The sequence below is a fragment of the Microcaecilia unicolor genome, chromosome 4, assembly GCF_901765095.1.
Source record: "Microcaecilia unicolor chromosome 4, aMicUni1.1, whole genome shotgun sequence".
Taxonomy (NCBI): Eukaryota; Metazoa; Chordata; class Amphibia; order Gymnophiona; family Siphonopidae; genus Microcaecilia; species Microcaecilia unicolor.
The window spans coordinates 310851007-310869694 of record NC_044034.1 but is presented as its reverse complement, the minus strand read 5'-3'; the positions used below and the strand labels follow the sequence as shown (position 1 = coordinate 310869694).

Here is an 18688-nt window from a genome sequence, read left to right as displayed (position 1 = left end):
TTAAAAAATGATTACCAGAGGCAGATGGTGATTAAACAGGAAAAAGCTTGGCTTTCAATAGCTTTTAAGGCATTTTATTAAATTAAAAAAAAAAAGGACAAGACAGACACAAGACAACAATCCTTCAGGCTAAATGTGTCTATTTCCCTACCTCCTTTAGAACTCAGTACATCAACTGGGACATCCTGGTCTTTGCTATGGACTTCCCTATTCCTTTCAGATAACGACATGCCACGAGGGCCAGGATGAAGCAGAAAGCAGTACCATTAGCCAGCGCTCATCCCCAATGCACACATATTCAAGCTTGGCATTAGAAGAACGATATGGTGCAGCACCTTGGGTTACTTCATCTTTCTCTGCCAGATATGGTCAGACAATAGCACTTTTAACCACATGACACTATGGTGTCTTCTATAATTCAAACCATAACATTCCAGATCGAGGCCTTAAATGCTGTACCACCACTTTCCTCCTCTCAATGCTAAGTGGCAGGGACTGGAGAAAGGAGTGAATCAACGTAATGACAGAAAGGTCTTAAAACACCCATTCCTCTTCCAAAGAGTAGCTATTAATCCCCCACCCCCAATAACTCCCCACATATTCCAAGGCTCGATTTAAAACTGGGTTTGTTTGGGGGTTTTTAAGCCCAGAAGTATCTTACTGTTCCTTTGGGTTTCCAGATCAATCCACAGTAACCTCTGTTGAGATGTGGTCACATGCTGGTATTGTTCCCTATTTCATACCCCCTCTTTATTTAATTGGCCTAATTGTTGTCATAGCAATCTTCAACCAGAAGCCACAGCTCCTTCCAGAACACAGTCTATGTAGACCATGAGTTTGGCCACTTGGTGTCACTGATGAGCTATGACAGATACCCTCTCTGTCCCAAGAGCTAAGCCATCCCCAGCCAGCTCAGGAAATAAACCTGGATCCTCCACATGATAATGCACAGTACTAACACTAAGCTGCCCTCAAAAATGATTTTTTAAAAGATTAGCAGTATTAGAAAAACTGCAGCTACAGAGCATCTGCCAAAAAAGAGAGGAACTATCAGAAATCCCAAAGCTGCAAATGACTTCAAACAGAGGAAGAAGAACTGAAACTGGGCACAACATGCTGGAAAAGACATTTGCAAAGAGAGAAAAGTCTGAAAATATGCACTTTAAAATTCAAGGCAGAAACAGTGAGCTGAAAATGGGTCACTTTAGCAGAGTGCTAATGGGTTGAAGAGGATAGCTCCCAGCTCTGGTTCTTGTTATAGACAAAGGATAAGAGATTTATATAACTTTCCATTATCAGCGTAACTCCTTCCTGCCTGGGTCAGTTAGGGCAGGGGTAGGCAACTCCGGTCCTCGAGAGCCGCAGGCAGGTCAGGTTTTCAGGATATCCACAATGAATATATGCAGGAGATAGATTTGCATACCACAGAGGCAGTGCTTTCAAATCTATCTCCTGCATATTCTTTGTGGATATCCTGAAAACCTGACCTGCCTGCGGCTCTCGAGGACCAGAGTTGCCTACCCCTGAGTTAGGGCACTTACATAAGATATATGTATGTATTTTCTTCATGCGTCCAGGTCAGTCCAGTAATCACTGAAGGTCTGCTGGCATAACAATCCATATTCTACCAGTATACAATAGCTTAGTCCAGGCCAGAACCAAGGTTCTGAACCAAAAGGGTTTACTTAAACTAGAGTCTAATCAAAAGGGGGACACAAATTCTCACTGACAATGGTTCAGGCAGAGGCAGAAAGCAAAAGCAGCATTAAACATTTACCAGCTCCTTCAGAACCCTCCACTTCTGAAAGACTCCTGTTATTTCTACTGCACCTGTTATTTTTAGCACACCTTCAGATACCAATTTACCCCAGATGAGAGCACTGCTGCAGATTCCAGGGATGTCCTCTGTGTTCCCCCCTCCTGCTTCCTAAGACTAGGATCCCCTGTTTTTCCTCTTTCTTTAGCTATTTCTTCCTTTCTCCTTCAAAATAGTGGTGGGTTGGTTCCCCATTGCAGCTTAGACCTCCAAACCAGGCCTGAAGCCTCAACAGCCCGGTCACTGCTCACCATTTCTTTACTTCAGAACTTGGTAAAATGTTCAGGGTATCAAAGTCAAAGACTCTTCCTCTCACTCTGCAGTATGATGACCATGAAAGTAGGAACTAATGACCAAAAAATTCAAATAGGGCTGGGGTTTTATACCAAGGAAATTTGAGATCTTACCTGATAATTGTTCTTCCATTAGTCCTGTGTGCTTGCAGGTTAGTCACATCCATTGACCAGAAGGTAGATATAGAGAACACAGAAGTGAGCTAAAGTATATAGCCACAGCCAGGAAGCTCAGCCCTTCATTATTTATCTAGACAAGCAGTGTGACCGACAGATAATAAGACTCAAACAACAAAACCCATAACCAAACCTTTTTGTTCCATGTTTTTTGTGAACAAACATTCTGCAAAGAATGCTGAGCCTGGTGTCTCAGCAAAACAACAGAGAAAGGAGCAAGGGCAGGCAGAGAAGCAGAAGAAAGCCTAGACCCTCCACACAGAAGTAGAGTCACAAGCAACGGGCAAGCTTCTAGAATAGTGTCAACGACTGATGGAAAGAAAATTATAGGGTAAGACCTAACTTCTCCTTCCTTATCATCCTTACATTATTCCAGAATTGAGGGATGTCTCACAGCAGTCCCTAATGAGGGTGAACTCCTGGGGCTGCCACCTGCAGAACTGAGGCCCCAAACACAGCTACCCTATAATGTTTAATAAAGGAAAACAGAGACGACCATTTTGCCACCTTGCAAATCTCAATTGGAAGAACAAGGAGGCATCCAGCCAGGAAGTAACAACTCCCCTTGCAAAAGGAGCCTTCAGATCAGCCGGTAGCTGCTCTCCTGCATGAATGTAGGCCGAAGAAACGACTTCCTACACCCATTGTGCAATCGTGGGCTTAGGTGTGGCCAAACCCCATTTCTACTTGCTGAAGAACATCAAAGAGGTGATCAGACCTCCTAAACTCATTCGTGACTTCCAGATAATAGAGAAGAGACTGTTGCACATCTAAAAAAAAGTCTGAGGGACAAAAACTTCACCCCACACACCTCCTTCCGAAAAAAAGGAGGTCCACAGACTGATTAATGTGGAATGCAAAGACTACCTTAGGCAGGAATGATGGAAGAGCCCGCAGCAAAACCCGATGCCTCCATAAAAACGGAGAAAGGGATCCCGGCAAGAGAGGGCTTGAAGATCTGAAACACAGCAGACTGAGGTAATAGCCACTAGGAAAATAGTCTTTAATGTCAGGTCCTTTAGCAAAATTTTCTTTAGAGGTTCAAAGGGAGCCTTCTGCAAGACTCGAAGAACCAAGTTGAGATTCCAATCTGGACAGAAGGGAGGCCAAAGCCAACTAATCCCTTTCAAAAACCTGATGATATCCGCGTGAGCTGCCAAAGAAGAATGCTGCAATCTGCCCGGGAAACAAGCCAAGGCCGCAACCTGTACCTTCAATGACCCGAGCACAAAACATTTCTCCAATCCTGACTGAAGAAAGGCCAAAATGAGAGATAGAGAGGAAGAGGAAGGAGAAATATCCCTCTCTGCACACCAACTCTCAAAAGTTCTCCATACTGTTTTGTAGGCCACCGAAGTAGCCTGCCAAAAGCATAGTAATCACAGGGCTCGCATAACCCTTGCGCCTCAATTGCAACCCCTCAATGGCCATGCCATAAGACCAAAGGGGGATGGATCCTCTATTAGGACCGGACCTTGCTGCAGCAAACCTCAAGCATGAGAAAGGGGAAGGGACCATACGTCCGGAAGACAAAGAAACATAGAAACATGATGGCAGATAAAGGCCAAATGGCTCAGCCACTCTACCCATGCTCCGTAACCACTAACTTCCTTTTCTTAATGGATCCCACATGCTTATCCCACGCTTTCTTAAGTTCCGACACAGTCCTCATCTCCATAACCTCTACCATGAGGCCATTCCACGCTTCCACCACTCTCTCCGTAACGAATACTTTCTTAGATTCCTTCCTCCTAAGACTATTTCCTCTTAACTTCATCATATGCCCCCTCATTCCAGAGTTTTCGTTCATTTGAAAAAGGCTCACTTCCTGTACATTAATGCCCCTGAAATATTTAAACATCTCTATCGTATCTCCTCTCTACCTACTCTCTTCCAGCATATACATGTTGAGGATCCTGAGCCTGTCCATATAAGTTTTATGTTCATATATATGTTTTATGTTCAAGACCGCTTACCAATTTTACAGGCGCCCTCTGGACCAACTCCATCCTGTTTATATCCTTCAATAGGTGCAGTCTCCAGAATTGCACACTTCTCTAATAAGGCCTCACCAGAGACTTATAAAAAAGGAAACTATCACCTCTTTGTTCCTGCTGGTCATCCCTCTCCTTATGCACCCAAGCATCCTTCTGGCTACAACCATCACTTTTTCCACCTGTTTGGAACTTTAAGATCATCGGACACAATCATCCCACAGTCCCACTTTTCCTTTGTACACAGAAGATGTTGTCGTGTAGCTGACTATATGGTGCAGGCAGTGTCGAAGGTGCTATGTACTGCCTAGTGGCCGATGATAGATATTTGCAATGTTAAGTCTCGACCTCTGAGGACGCGGATTGCGAAACATGGGCCATATTGAGTCTTGAGAGAAGGATCTTAAGAGAAAATAGCAAACAGCATTAGCAACCAACTTTCTGTTTGTTGAATGGGAGGTGGAAGACGTAGAGAGTTCATAGGGAAGTCGTCCCATCCCCGCTATCATTTTAGGCGCCCTTCGCTGCACCTTTTCCAATTCTACTATATCTTTCTTGAGATGCGGCGACCAGAGTTGAACACAATACTCAAGGTGCAGTCACACCATGGAGCGATACAATGGCATTATAACATCCTCACACCTGTTTTCCATACCTTTCCTAATAATACCCATCATTCTATTCGCTTTCCTAGCCACAGCAGCACACTGAGCAGAAGGTTTCAGAGTATTATCGAGACGACACCCAGATCCCTTTCTTGGTCCGTAACTCCTAACATGGAACCTTGCATGACTTAGCTATAATTCGGGTTCTTTTTCCCACATGCATCACCTTGCACTTGCTCACATTAAACGTCATCTGACATTTAGCCGCCCAGTCTCCCAGTCTCGTAAGGTCCTTCTGTAATTTTTCACAATCCTGTCGCAAGTTAACGACTTTGAATAACTTGGTGTCATCAGCAAATTGAATTACCTCGCTAGTTACTCCAATCTCTAAATCATTTATAAATATATTAAAAAGCAGCGGTCCTAGCACAGACCCCTGAGGAACCCCACTAACTACCCTTCTCCATTGTGAATACTGCCCATTTAACCCCACTCTCTGTTTCCTATCCTTCAACCAGTTTTTAATCCACAATAGGACATTTCCTCCTATCCCATGACCCTCCAATTTCCTCTGTAGCCTTTCATGAGGTACCTTGTCATACGCCTTTTGAAAATCCAGATACACAATATCAACCGGCTCCCCTTTGTCCACATGTTTGTTTACTCCTTCAAAGAATTGAAGTAAATTGGTCAGGCAAGATTTCCCCACACAAAAGCCGTGCTGACTTGGTCTCAGTAATCCATGTCCTTGGATGTGCTCTGTAATTTTGTTTTTGATAATGGCCTCTACCATTTTCCCCGGCACCAACGTCAGACTCACCGGTCTATAATTTCCCGGATCTCCCCTGGAACCTTTTTTAAAACATCAGTGTTACATTGGCCACCCTCCAATCTTCCGGTACCACGCTCAATTTTAACGATAAATTGCACATTTTTCAGTTCTATCAGTACTCTAGGATGAATACCATCCGGTCCAGGAGATTTGCTACTCTTCAGTTTGCTGAACTGCCCCATTACGTCCTCCAGGTTTACCGTGAAGTCATTAAGTTTCTCCGACTCATCCACTTGAAATACCATTTCCGACACCAGTATCCCACCCAAATCCTCCTCGGTGAAGACCGAAGCAAAGAATTCATTCAATCTCTCCGCTACGTCTTTATCTTCCTTGATTGCCCCTTTTACCCCTCGGTCATCCAGCAGCTCAACCGATTCTTTTGCCGGCTTCCTGCTTTTAATATACCGAAAAAATGGAGCGTCTTAATGCTTTTTTCTACCCTTGCCATCTGGACACTGTTCTTCTACCTTGGTCCTGGTCTTTTTTTCGTTGTCTGTTGATTTTAAATCCTTTTTCAGGGTCCACTGTCTATTTTTCTCTCATCTTCCCCTACCAACTGGACGTTGATCTGTCACTTTTTATCTTAATTTACTCCACTTCTCTCTCCTCGCTCTTTCTATTCATGGATTTAGTCATCCCCACACTGATATTCCCTTTCTAAATCACCAGCCATCTCTTCTCATTCCCATCCCTCCATTCCATTTCTCCATTTTATCTTGTACTATGCTTCACTGTTCCCATCTTTTATTTTACTCACTCAGCCCACCTCTTCATATCTTACTACCATATTTTCCCTCCCAGTCTGTAATTTTCTTCTTTTCACCCCATGTCTACTTAAATGTTTATTTCCCACTCTGTTACCCTTCCCAGCCCATCTTCCCCCTCTGTCTAGATAAAAGTTTTTGGTTCTCTATTGACCACTTTGGTGTTCGTTCCATAGGCCAGAATACACGAGAACTCTTCAGAGGTTCCTTCTCTCTCATTGGTCTCCCAGTATCAGAGTTAGATGGAAAGCTTCATCTTCCTCAAGAGGTGCGAAAGTCTGGAATGGTGGTTTGTTTATTTATTTATTTATTTAGATTTTGCTCACACCTTTTTCAGTAGTAGCTCAAGGTGAGTTACATTCAGGTACTCTATATATTTCTCTGTCCTAGGAGGGCTCACAATCTAAGTTTGTAACTGAGGCAATGGAGGGTTAAGTGACTTGCCCAAGATCACAAGAAGCAGCAGCGGGATTTGAACTGGCCACCTCTGGATTGCAAGACTGGTGCTCTAACCACTAGGCCACTGCTCCACTCCTCTACTCAGAGGAAAAAACTGGATCCTCTGGACTGGGTTTTGGTAACAAAGTATAAAAGTCTGACTGGCTGGGGTGATCAATGCCTAGGCAATTGGGCACAGGGCCAGTGGTCATCATCGGAAACCCAGCGGTCAGACAGTCATCCAGAGACATGGGCAATTCGTCTAGCACTACTGGACTTTCTTCCCTTGGTTCAGCAAAAAGCAGTACGCATCTTCTTAGATGATGCTACAGCGGCAGCATATGTCCTAATTAGAATGTAAGCTCTGTTGAACAGGGACTGTCTCTTCATGTCCAGTGTACAGCGATGTGTATGTCTAGTGGCGCTATAGAAATCATAAGTAGTAGCAAACAGATGAGAAAGGGTAAAAAAAAAAAACCCTTCAGGTAGCAAAGAATTTTCCCTGTTAATGGTCTGGGTGGAACTACAGGATTGTAGACCAGGGCTCGAGAAACCCCACGGCAACTGAAAAGAAAAACGAGGTTGCAAATCTGGCTCTGCAATGTCGTTGCTCTCTCCCTTGGGAGAAAAACTTTCCCCAGGTGTGTTTTGAACTTGGCTCCCAAGTATACAAATACTTATCCTAGAGAAAGGTTGCTTCTGGATAGATTAATCACCTATTCTAAATCCTGTAAAAACTGCACTACACATGCTGTGGCAATCTCAGTCTCCTGGAAAGACTTTGCTCTTATAATCCAGTTGTCTAGGTAAGGCTCAACTAAAATACCTTCTTTGTGCAATGCCACTGCAGTCACTACAAAACCCTTGGAGAAGGTCCTGGGAGTGGTAGCCAGACCAAAAGGGTGTGCACAAAATTGGAAATGCTGACCCAAGACTACAAAGCATAGAAAGTGCTAATGAGCTTCTCAGACAGTACAAAAACCTCAGACCCCTTCAAGTTTTTTTTTAAATAGAGCTCAGACTTAAGTAGGCACACCTAGTTCAACTGGCGTTCGGTTTCCCAACTGGTATTTTAAATCACCAGTTCAGGAGCCACACAGTTAGCCCATCATCCATCCACCGGAGACAGAGAAATACTGATGACATCATGCAGCACGGCGCCCATGCAGGGCGAAGCATGAAGGATTTTTTTACTTCCGTCTCCACCTACTGGTCGATGGACATAATCCACAGGTTCTGGACTGGCCTGGTTAGGATGACATTTTTTTCCTATTTTCCTGCCACATCACCTCCCTAGGTAGACACTCAGTCCATCTAGTAGCAGGCGCAGTCCTACAGTTACCACATTAATTTTGGCCATTAAGGCATGACAACTGAACAAGGATCACAACGCCACCTACTGAAGTAGCATTAAATGCTCTACTTTATTTGCTGTGCTAACAATGAGCAGTACTATGTCTCATATTAACTGATTACACACCAGTAAAAGGGGCTCTAAACCTAGAAAAATCAAGGCAGCATTCCAACATGACAAACTCAGATCATGCCAAAATCTTCAGAAGCAGATGCAAACAGAAAGCCATTTCCTGTGTATTTTTTGCAGGGTGGTCTATAATTATCTGCTCTCTTCTGCAACACAACAGGAGCAGTGACTATTACCTCCAAGAGGACACAGAGAAGTAACTTTTGCATACAGGGTTACTGTTATCACTGAAGACCATGAATAGTGACAGTATATAACCATCAACTGCAGAACAAGTGGTTACCACAACCACATGTGGTCTAAAACCGATTGTGAAGAAGTAGGACGGACCAAGTTATTAGGTTTCAAAACACAAGGGCTAAAGGCACAGGTAGAAGACAAAAACATACATGTATTTAGGCAACTCACCGAGGCGGGGATGTAAGGCTGTGGGTACAGGGCAGTATGACTGCAGTAGGAGGGGGCTGTGTGTGGTGGTGGCAATCAGCTCCACTTCCTTCCTACCTCATTTTCTCTCCTCTCTCCTACTCTGGTAATTACTTTACCTTTCAGGCCACGCCTTCAGCCAGTGACATTCCCACCCCTCTCTGGCACTCAGCTTTCAAGCCCTACCATATTCAGCTGCATCTTCAGCTGTTGAAGTGGGAACCTCATCCCTTAACTTCAGTGTCCCACCCACTCCACCTTTTTCAAGGTGGTGGACCCAAACCTCCCTTGTCACCTATTGTATCTTTTGCTGACAGTTCCACTATAGAATGGCCTCCCACCAACCACTACTGCTAGTACAGGCTAACAGAAACCAGTGGCTTTGGTTCCAGCCATAACTGATTCCGCGGCCAAAATTGATGGCTCAGTTTCGGCCGGAATAAAAAAATGTCGTGCCTGCACCCCCCTCCCCATGGACAGAAAAAAATGTCCTTCTGGGCTGCCACCCCTGCCTTAGGTCCCCCAAGCATCAGTAGGCTCTCTCTCTCTCTCTAGGCCTACTTTGACAAACCCCAGTGGTCTATTCGGAGGCAGGAAAGACCCCAATCTTTCCTGCCTAGTGACACAGCTGGTTTAAAATGGTTGCCAAGACTTCCCACAGCAGCCTTGTGAGACTGCCAGAGGAGGCCCCACCAGCCACTGGCATGAACATCCCAACTCAATAAATGAAAAATCGGCTTCTTAGTCGGATTCATGCTGCTACCATAGCTTTTAATCCTTTTATTGAGTCTGATTATGAGTTGAAAAATCATCCAAGATTAATGAGCAGCACTTGGTCAACTACCGATTCAATCATTTTTTTTAAACCACAAGCATACCCTGCACGACTGTTCAAATCGAGGCTAATGAAACATTTCACCAAGTAGCTACCTCAAGTCCTGTTTATACAGAGCTTTGATTTTGAATGTTTAAATTTTGAAATTGTAATTTTTGCTCCCTCTTTATACAGGCCTATGCATTTATCTGTTCAATTCGTCTTGAGCACGGTGTATGTAGGTAAATAAATTTTATGAGATTTGGCAGGTGAAACAATTGCAAGCACGACAATAAACAGTGGTTCCAGGACTGAAAAGACAGCAATAAACTAACTTGCACACTCGGGCCCAAAATACAACCAGACACAAATACAGCATAGTAAGTTCATAAAGGACATATCGGACACAAAAGTCACAAACACGCTGCCTTTGCTTTCTAATGTGTTGAAATTTAGAGTTTCAATCTAACCTTTAAGCCTAAGCAACAAAAGAACAAATCACAGGTCATCCTAGGAATCACTACGACTTACACTAATCTCAACATTGCTTTTGTTCGGAACAGCTGTATAAAACCAGAAACTAATGGAGTAAAATAAAATGTATCTTCAAGCATTAATTAGTAGGTTAGTGCCCTTTATTCAAACAGGAGTTCAATAACCTTAGCAATTTATATATTTCATAAAGACACATGCAGCTATCTTTAGAATGGAAAGCCAGAGAGCATGGATGGAAATTCAGAAGTGGTAAGTGAAAAAGAATTCTTGTTACCATGCACACAGCCGTCACTGATGTCAGCACAGCCTAACAATATTCTCACACTAATTTCATCAAGACATTTCTATTCTTCATTATATTTGACTAAAATGCAGCTCTCTCTATGAAAGGATTCATAATGCTAGTTACAAGACTGCTTTATCATACTGGAGCAACATACAAAGGATTCTATATAGTATCAAATGAAAATTGCTTTTTTACTGCCTTATTGTAAGCTCTCATCAGATTCCCAGTACAAAGATTTATTTGCCTGTTATAGGTACTGTGGTACAGAGTTCAAGTGAGGTCATGTGTGATGACACCCCCAGCTCCACTCTGGACTTCACAGACCTCTGCTTTCTCAAGACATTATCCCACTATTGCCCTGCTGCAGTTGGTAAGCCAAAGGGGATAAATATAACTAGGGTATTACACAATGAACAGAAACATCTCCATGTTCCTCAACTTCAGATGAGTCAACCCAGAGTCCTCCTCCATCGATTTTAAATTACTGCACTAGACTAAGCTTACAAGTAAATATAATGTTTGCAAGCAGATCTCCAGGCTCCCAAATTTTTAGAAATGTATGTTTCAGATACAGCCTAAGATTTAAAATGCCTATTCTCTGATACACTGGGACTTGATTGTTTCTTGCACTGAAATAGAACTTGCATTCAAAACAGACAACCGAGAAAAGAATGGAACCTCTCTTGTCAAGGCTCTGCAGCTTGTCTGTAGATCACAACAATCGGACTTCAGTCAAATCACAGAAGCAAAAGAAGATACTAAACCCTGCAAAGCATAAAAAACTCCTTTACAAATCAGTTGAAATACAGCAAGAAATCAGGAGGCACTACAAAGTGCTCTGTTTCTGCTGCAACCCACCATAGACACAGACTGTACTTCAGTTAACAGAAAAAGATAAATTCAGAATCTGAACTTGCAACTTGTTGGCTCCTATTAGTCAGACCTCAACTGCGAGAGGACCAGAGCCCAAAGTGTGTGTGTGTGTGTGTGTGGGGGGGGGGGGGGCATATTCCCCCCCCCCCCCCACACTGCTGCTGCCCTTCCCCCTGCCGCCCCTGCCGACACATGATGGTAACTTAGCTGGCAGGGGTCCCCAACCCCCACCAGCTGAAGCGTTTGTCCCGCACTGGTCACACATTGCCTGCCCTGCTCTGTTCTCAGTTGCGCCGTGCACGCTCATTTTAATGAAACTCAGCATGCAGGAGGTGTCGCGCATGCTCAGTTTCACTAAAACAAGTATGCACAGTGCGACTGAGAACAGCAGGGTAGGCAATGCAGCGATACCAGCACGGGACAAACGCTTCAGCTGGTGGGAGTTGGGGACCCCCACCAGCCAAACCCAGGGGGGGGACCTCAGACTCCCGTAGCTAAGCCACTGGCTGAGACAGCTCCTTAGGAAAACTAGGATGCAGTCCATTTCCCTTTAGCCTACTTACCCATACTCTTCCTATCACTGACTCACCTATCAAGAGCTTTGTTTGGACTGGTCTTCTAACCTACTTTTCTGTTAGGAATACACTCAACTTTAAATATGCAATGGGACCATCCATCGCTATGAACTAAATCACACTAGCTGATCATTTGTTTTCCAGTTTCTGTTGTAAATCTTGTAAACCAAGCTTCTGTTTCAGGCCAATACAATGAGCAACCTAACTGCAATGTACTAACCTCCTAATAGAAGTTTTAAGACTCTCCTTGCTTTTATCCCAAGATTAAGCAGCACTGTTTTGGGGAATCTCCCAACACACTGCATTTAGCAAAGGTCACCCTTGCAAAGGAAGTATCGTAGTACTGCTGTACCCTGTTCATAGTTTAACCCTCACCGAATCTATTTTAATGTTTACTTGTGCAAAATGAGAGAAAAACAAAGGTACAGGATTAAAGACAACAAATCTCCCTCTTGGTCTGCATTTATATTTAGACGCCTTTTCTGTATTTATTTTTGACATTTAACATGATTAAAAAGAAAAATAAGGCAATGCATGAATATTTCATGACGCCAAGTTCCCTTGTGGTACAGAAATCTGCACACGATTATACAAGCCAATGGTAGAGAAATTTCCAAATACCCAATTACATCACAACATGCCTTGACATAGTGGAAATTTCAACTAACCTGGTAAAAAAAAATACATGAGTATTCTCAGTGTTGGGAGCATTAAAAGCACATGGCACCAGAGGTCACTGGATGCTCTATATTCTGTGGCAGAAATCTGAATGAAACTGAATAAGAAATCACCAGGAAAGGGATGCCAGAGACAGGCAGTAGATACAGAGGCATGACTTTATAGGGCCAGTTTCATGCAGGAAAGTAGGCTAAAAAGCTATCGTTGTGCGGCCGTAATTTTGTAACATTCAACAGCCAGCAGGTACCAATGGCAGGGAAACAATGTTATTGCCAGCCAGCCGTTTGGTAATGCAAAGCAGAATGCTACCGTTTAAATTCCAGTATCATTAATAAGTGAAAGAAAGGGTGTTACCTTGATTTAGTGAACAAAAAAAAGAGTGAGAAATTTTATTTCTGTCTCTTCCCCCCCCCCCCCCAATCCTCATACATACTGATGAAAAACAATCTCCCGACCCCTCCCCTCCATTCCTCTTCCCCCCCCCCCCCAGTTTCTTAATTATGCATTATTAACAAACACTACAATGCAAGTTGTAACTGAACAATTATGAGCAGTGAGCACATGATGGCGATCAGCGAGGCAACCTCTTCTGCCCCACAGATCAAAATCGTCTACAGCTCGTCTTCCTGCACATGCAATCATGTCTCACGTCTCACAGAGAAGATCATGTATAAACTTCTAACATGCACTACAAACAGAGCATCATGGCAGAACAAAACACATTTGTACTACAAGGGGTTCCTATTTCTCTTGTCTGTCTGTTGACTGTATTAAGTTCCACAGACTGCCTCTTACAAATTTCAGTTTAGCTCTGTGAACATCTGGTAGAGCAACAGAAACGATTATAAGAAAGGGCAAAATGGACACTAAATTCTACTCTCTCTCTCAAGTGTACACAGAGGATACATATATGATTTAAAAAACACAAAGGATGAAGATTGGATACATTGCTTCAGTCATCATCGTAAGAAGAAAAACAAACCATCTTACTGATCATGGTGGTGCCACCTGCCAGGGCTGCCCTTGTTCCCTGGTAGAAGTCATCAGCAGCAACCATTCCTTGAGTAGGCAGCTGAAAGCGAGTATGGACATCAATACCCCCGGGTATCACCATCCTGCTGTGGGCTTCAATGGTTTTCACTCCTCCGGGTACAATCAGATTCTCTCCTATTTGCCTGTACAAATAAACATGTTATTTTACAACTCTGACCATCACAAAAACGTGGAGTCATCTGCACATGTGTAACAATAGTACTAACAAACATGAAGAGCCAAATTTTATAAGAGACTCATTTTTGGACTTCTCTGCTAGGTCCCCTATTTTATTAACAAAGCCTAGGCACCTGTGTTCAATTTTGGTCACCGTATCTCAAAAAAGATATAGTGGAATTAGAAAAGGTTCAAAGAAGAGCAACCAAAATGATAGAGGGGATGGAACTGCTCCCATATGAGGAAAGGCTAAAGATTAGGGCTCTTCAGATTGGAAAACAGACGGCTGACGGGGGATATGATTTGAGGTCTACAAAATCCTGAGTGTTGTGAAGCAGGTGGAGGTGAAGACCAGGGGACACTCAATTAAATTGCATGGAAATACTTTTAAAACAAATAGGAAGAAATATTTTTTTCACTCAAAGAATAGTTAACCTCTGGAACACTGTGAGAAGGGAGAGGCTGTCCTACCCTGGTTAGGCCCCTAGAGGGCGCTGTTCCCCTAAAATGTCCAGGGAGAAGGGCTGGGTGAGTCACTAAAGGGATTCAGTAAGGGGATGTATAGCAGGAGGTCACTAGGACCGAGGAGAGTCCTGGGGATAGAAACAGGTGCAGCAGGTTATGGGCTGGGTCCTGTTTAGCCGTTAACCCCTTAAGACCCCACCGGAGTGTGAGGGAGAGAGGAGAGCTAGCAGCTGAAGAAGAGAGCTGGTAACTGAAGCAGGAGGATCCCCATGAGAAGTACTGGCTGAGCCCTTTGGACTGGTGGTGAACTGTGTGCAAAGCAAGGAAGCTGGCTGGGGTAAGAAGGCCCTAGAGTGTCAGGTATAAGAACTGTGTGTTACAAGGAAGGACTGGGTGTCCAGGTTACAAGGAAGGACTGAGTGTCCAGGTGCTTAAGCTGGAAGATTGAACTGAGTAGGAAGCAATGTTTAAGCTGGAAGGACTGTTTAAGCTTGTAAAAGTGTTTTAAGCTGGAAGAAGTGTGCCCCAGGAAGGGGAAATAAAAGATTTGTATGAGAAATATCCTGTTGGTGAGACCTGACTGTGTTTGCCTTTTGAGAAGCAGGTCACCCTGAGCAGAAAGGGGTAGTAGAATAATTTGCATAAAATCTGCATACTGAGAACCAGCTCACCCTGAGTGAAAGAGGGACCTGGGATCCTGAGGTGGGAGCTTCATCTTCACAATAGCCTCATCTTCACAACACGTTGCCGGAAGATGTGGTAACAGTAGTTACCGTATCTGGGTTTTAAAAAAAGGTTTGGACAACTTCCTGGAGGAAAAGACCTTATTCTGTTATTGAGATGGACATAGGAGAAGCCATTGCTTTTCCTGGGATTAGTAGCATGGAATGTTGCTACTAAATGGGGTTCTGCCGGGTACCTGTAACCTGGATTGGCCACTGTTAGAAGCGGCGTAGTGGACAAGATAGACGATTGGTTTGACCCAGTATGATTAAGTATGGCTATTCTTATGTTCTTATATGATAAGCCCTCAGAACCAACCCTAACAGAGTGTAACTCCTGACACACACATTGACACCTACTCCAAAATTGGTATAAACGTGTGTGTGCATGCACCTATTTTATAAAATCTCAATTTCCACTCTGCCCAAACTATGCCCTCCACATGCCTACTTCATGGTAAGCATATAAAGTACTCATGACATTTTGTCACTGCACTTATGTGCATATACTGCTGCACAATTATATAAAACGCCTTTTCCATATGTAAACCTGGTTTGATAGCAGGAAACAAAGCGACCTTTGTTATTGGGAATAATACATTTAAATTTTAGTTTAATACTCGTATACTAGGTGTTGAAGTGGATTAAGGAAATTAGGAACTATAAGTAGACATTTTGAATTACCTTGTTTTAGACTCGTAGTGCATTATTGCTTTCAAAGTTAGATTGTTGCAACATAGTTTATACTGGTTGCACAAAGGAGGTTTTAAAAAAGCTCCAAACGATTCAAAATCTTGCAATTCGAGTTATCTCTTCATTATGGAAGGAAGACCATTTCACTGGCTACCAGTTGTTGCAAGGTCTCACTTTAAATTATGTACTATGGTTTTTAAGGCGCGATATGGGGGATCCTCCACTATACTTGGTTGAGTTTTTTTTTCTTTTTTAGACAGACAGTAAGATCGGGGTCAGATAGCTCTGAGATTTCCATCAATACTTATGGTTAAATTTAGGAAGAAGTTAGCTTCATGCCTGTTGTATAAAGGTTGCTTCGGTTTGGAATTCTCTCCCCACAATAATCAGGTCATCAAGGGATTATCAAACCTTTAGGAAACAATTAAAAACAACATTTCTCTTTAAAAAATATGCAGGTTGAGTTATAATTAACTATATTTAGTCTGTAACTCTCAAAACTGTCTCGGTCTTTTGCCTTTTTGTAATTCACACAGAACTGCGAAGGCTTTTGAGGACTACAAGATTAATGTGTAAATGTAATGTAAACCTGTTATACAATTATTCTTAAGCATGGTAATTCTTAAATCCTTTAGCCAAGGTTTCAAACATTATAGTTTCTTATTAATTTACTGTTATGAAGTATCAGACTGACCTAAAGCTAAATTTCTTAATTATCTAAGAAAATATCTAATCTGGGCACCAGGTGTGCACAACTCTGTCCACTGCTCTGCCAATAAGGCTCAACCTTTTCTGGAAAAGCAAAGCTACTTACCTGTAGGAGGTATTCTCCAAGGATAACGGGCTAATTTTCACATGTGGGCAACGTCATCCACAGAATCCAGTGCGGAAATGCTGCCCAACATACTATTTCTTAACAGCTTGAGGCAGCACTCCCACCGCACATACATGGGTGCCTTCCCGCACTGGGGCTGAACTGGCTGAGCGGGGCAAGGAGTGTACCTACGCCTTTGAGGATAGTAGGGACCTCGCTTTGACTTGTCAAAAAACCTCCTGGAGAAAACCAACTGCAAAAAACTGCCGAGAGAAGGTATAGATGGTATCAGTGTGTGTTTTTTTGTTTTTAAATCAGGTTCACAAATTCTTCCACTTTCCCTCAAAAAGTTTGTCTCTACAGCAAGAGGCATCCGCCAATCTCTGCTGGACTGCTGGATCCAAGACAGAGACATGCAGCCATGAGAGCCTGTGCATACCTATACTCTGGCAGAGATCCTGGATGCTATGTCAAAAGCACCCCTGGCATGTAATTTACGACAGGTCTTCTGCTTTCTGGCCAACTAGTGAAAAGGCTCGGCCTGCTCTAGAGGAAGCGTGTCTGCCAAGTCAGTCATACTGCACACCAAGAAACACAAGTAAGGCCTCATGTAGAACTGGTTTGATTGGATATGGGAGATGAGCATTGAGGCCTGATTCATCTTACATCCAAATGAATCCAGTGTCCAGATTTCTCCACCTGGGGGAGATGAGGCAAAGACCCTGGAACTTATGGCTCGTTTGAGTGCAGACTCTACCACCAAGGAATGATAAGGAAACTGCGGTGCACTGTGAACTTGATACATAATGTAAATTTTCTTGGGCATAACTGGGACAATCAGAGGGGACTTCCAATTCTTCACCTGAATATCACATGGTATCATGTGAAGAAGGATAGTCACAGCTTCTGTGTAGGAGGAGTGTTGTAGTCCAGAACCTCGAACATCTCAGCCCTGGGCTCGTCCTCAACATCTAATTTAATAAGGAGGGCAGCTGCCATCTCCTTACCAAAACAGGGAAGGAGAGACTCTCAGGTGGAGATTTATGCCTCTCCTCCTCTGAAAAGTACCTTGGATCTTCATCAGACTCCCATGAACAGTCCAAATCAGAATCGGCAAATACTCCGCATGGGAGGGCTGAATCCACACATCTCCTCGGTGTCAGGTCCGAGGCAGGTGGAGACCCACTTGATGCTTGACTACTCCCAGTGTCAAATACCGGTCTAGTAGCCATAGGGAACGACACCGACACAGACGATTCAAACCTGGCCCCCAAACTGGATTTCTGGGTTCTTTTCTGTATACACAAAAACACAATTTAGATGGTTATGGTCTGGCCTCAAACACTAGATACACCAGGAATGAGTGTCAGACCCAGAGACGGTCCGACTGCACTGGGAACAGCACTTAAAGCAGATGACATGGAAGGGAATATGACCGAAGCAAAATCAAACAACTTAATGATGAGAACAAAAAGGGGCACAGCTCACCTGAAAAAAAAATAATTAAAAAAAAAAAGACACAATGTTACCCGGCCAATGCTCAGGCCTAAGAAGGCCCTGGAGCCGAAAACATATAGAAAACTTCAGAGTGGGTCAAAACACACTAGGGAGAAATATTAGGAAAAAAAAAAAAAAAAAGAGAGAGAGAAAATACTGAAGAAAGCAAAAGAAAAAAAACCCACGAGGGAAGGCACGAAGAAGGTAAGAACAAACGCGCTGAAGAGACCGCAAAAAAAAAAAAAAAACACATCCTCTCCTCACCATGGATGAGAAAAGACTGCTAGTCCCAAGCTCAGTAGTCTAACAGGAAGGAATTCGCACATGTACGATGGGAGTGCTGCCTCAAGCTGTTAAAAAAATTATACTGGGCAGCATTTCTGCACCGATTTCCATGGATGACATCACCCACATGTGAGAATTATATGGCCTGCTTGTCCTTAGAGAAAGCAACAATATCAATCTCCATGTGGAATCAGCTTGCAGTCTTTTTTTCCTGAGATGGACCTCTCAAGCTGTCAGCTGCTGCTTTTCGATTTTTTTTCTTTCAGGGACACTTGCCCACTGGAAACTGGCACAAGACCACTATGTTTTCAGTTTACAAAAGAACTTTGAAATGTTAATGGCTTTGAATCTCCTTTAGGATGCCAATGCACAAAACTAACAACCTTGAGAGCAAAATGCTCAGTACCCTGGTGACAGCTCACTGAATTGCTCTATCCAAAAGGTTCTGCAT

General features: G+C 43.3%; 1 protein-coding gene across 3 annotated transcripts in view; it reads right to left on the bottom strand.

The window, feature by feature from the left end:
- The window catches only part of DPYSL2 (dihydropyrimidinase like 2), a 111107-nt gene that overhangs the window by 34737 nt on the left and 57682 nt on the right, over positions 1-18688 (bottom strand). For all 3 annotated transcript variants that reach the window (XM_030201839.1, XM_030201837.1, XM_030201838.1), the window contains exon 3: positions 13543-13727. In XM_030201839.1, coding sequence (XP_030057699.1) covers positions 13543-13727 — 185 coding nt within the window. The remainder of the gene's footprint in view (positions 1-13542; positions 13728-18688) is intronic.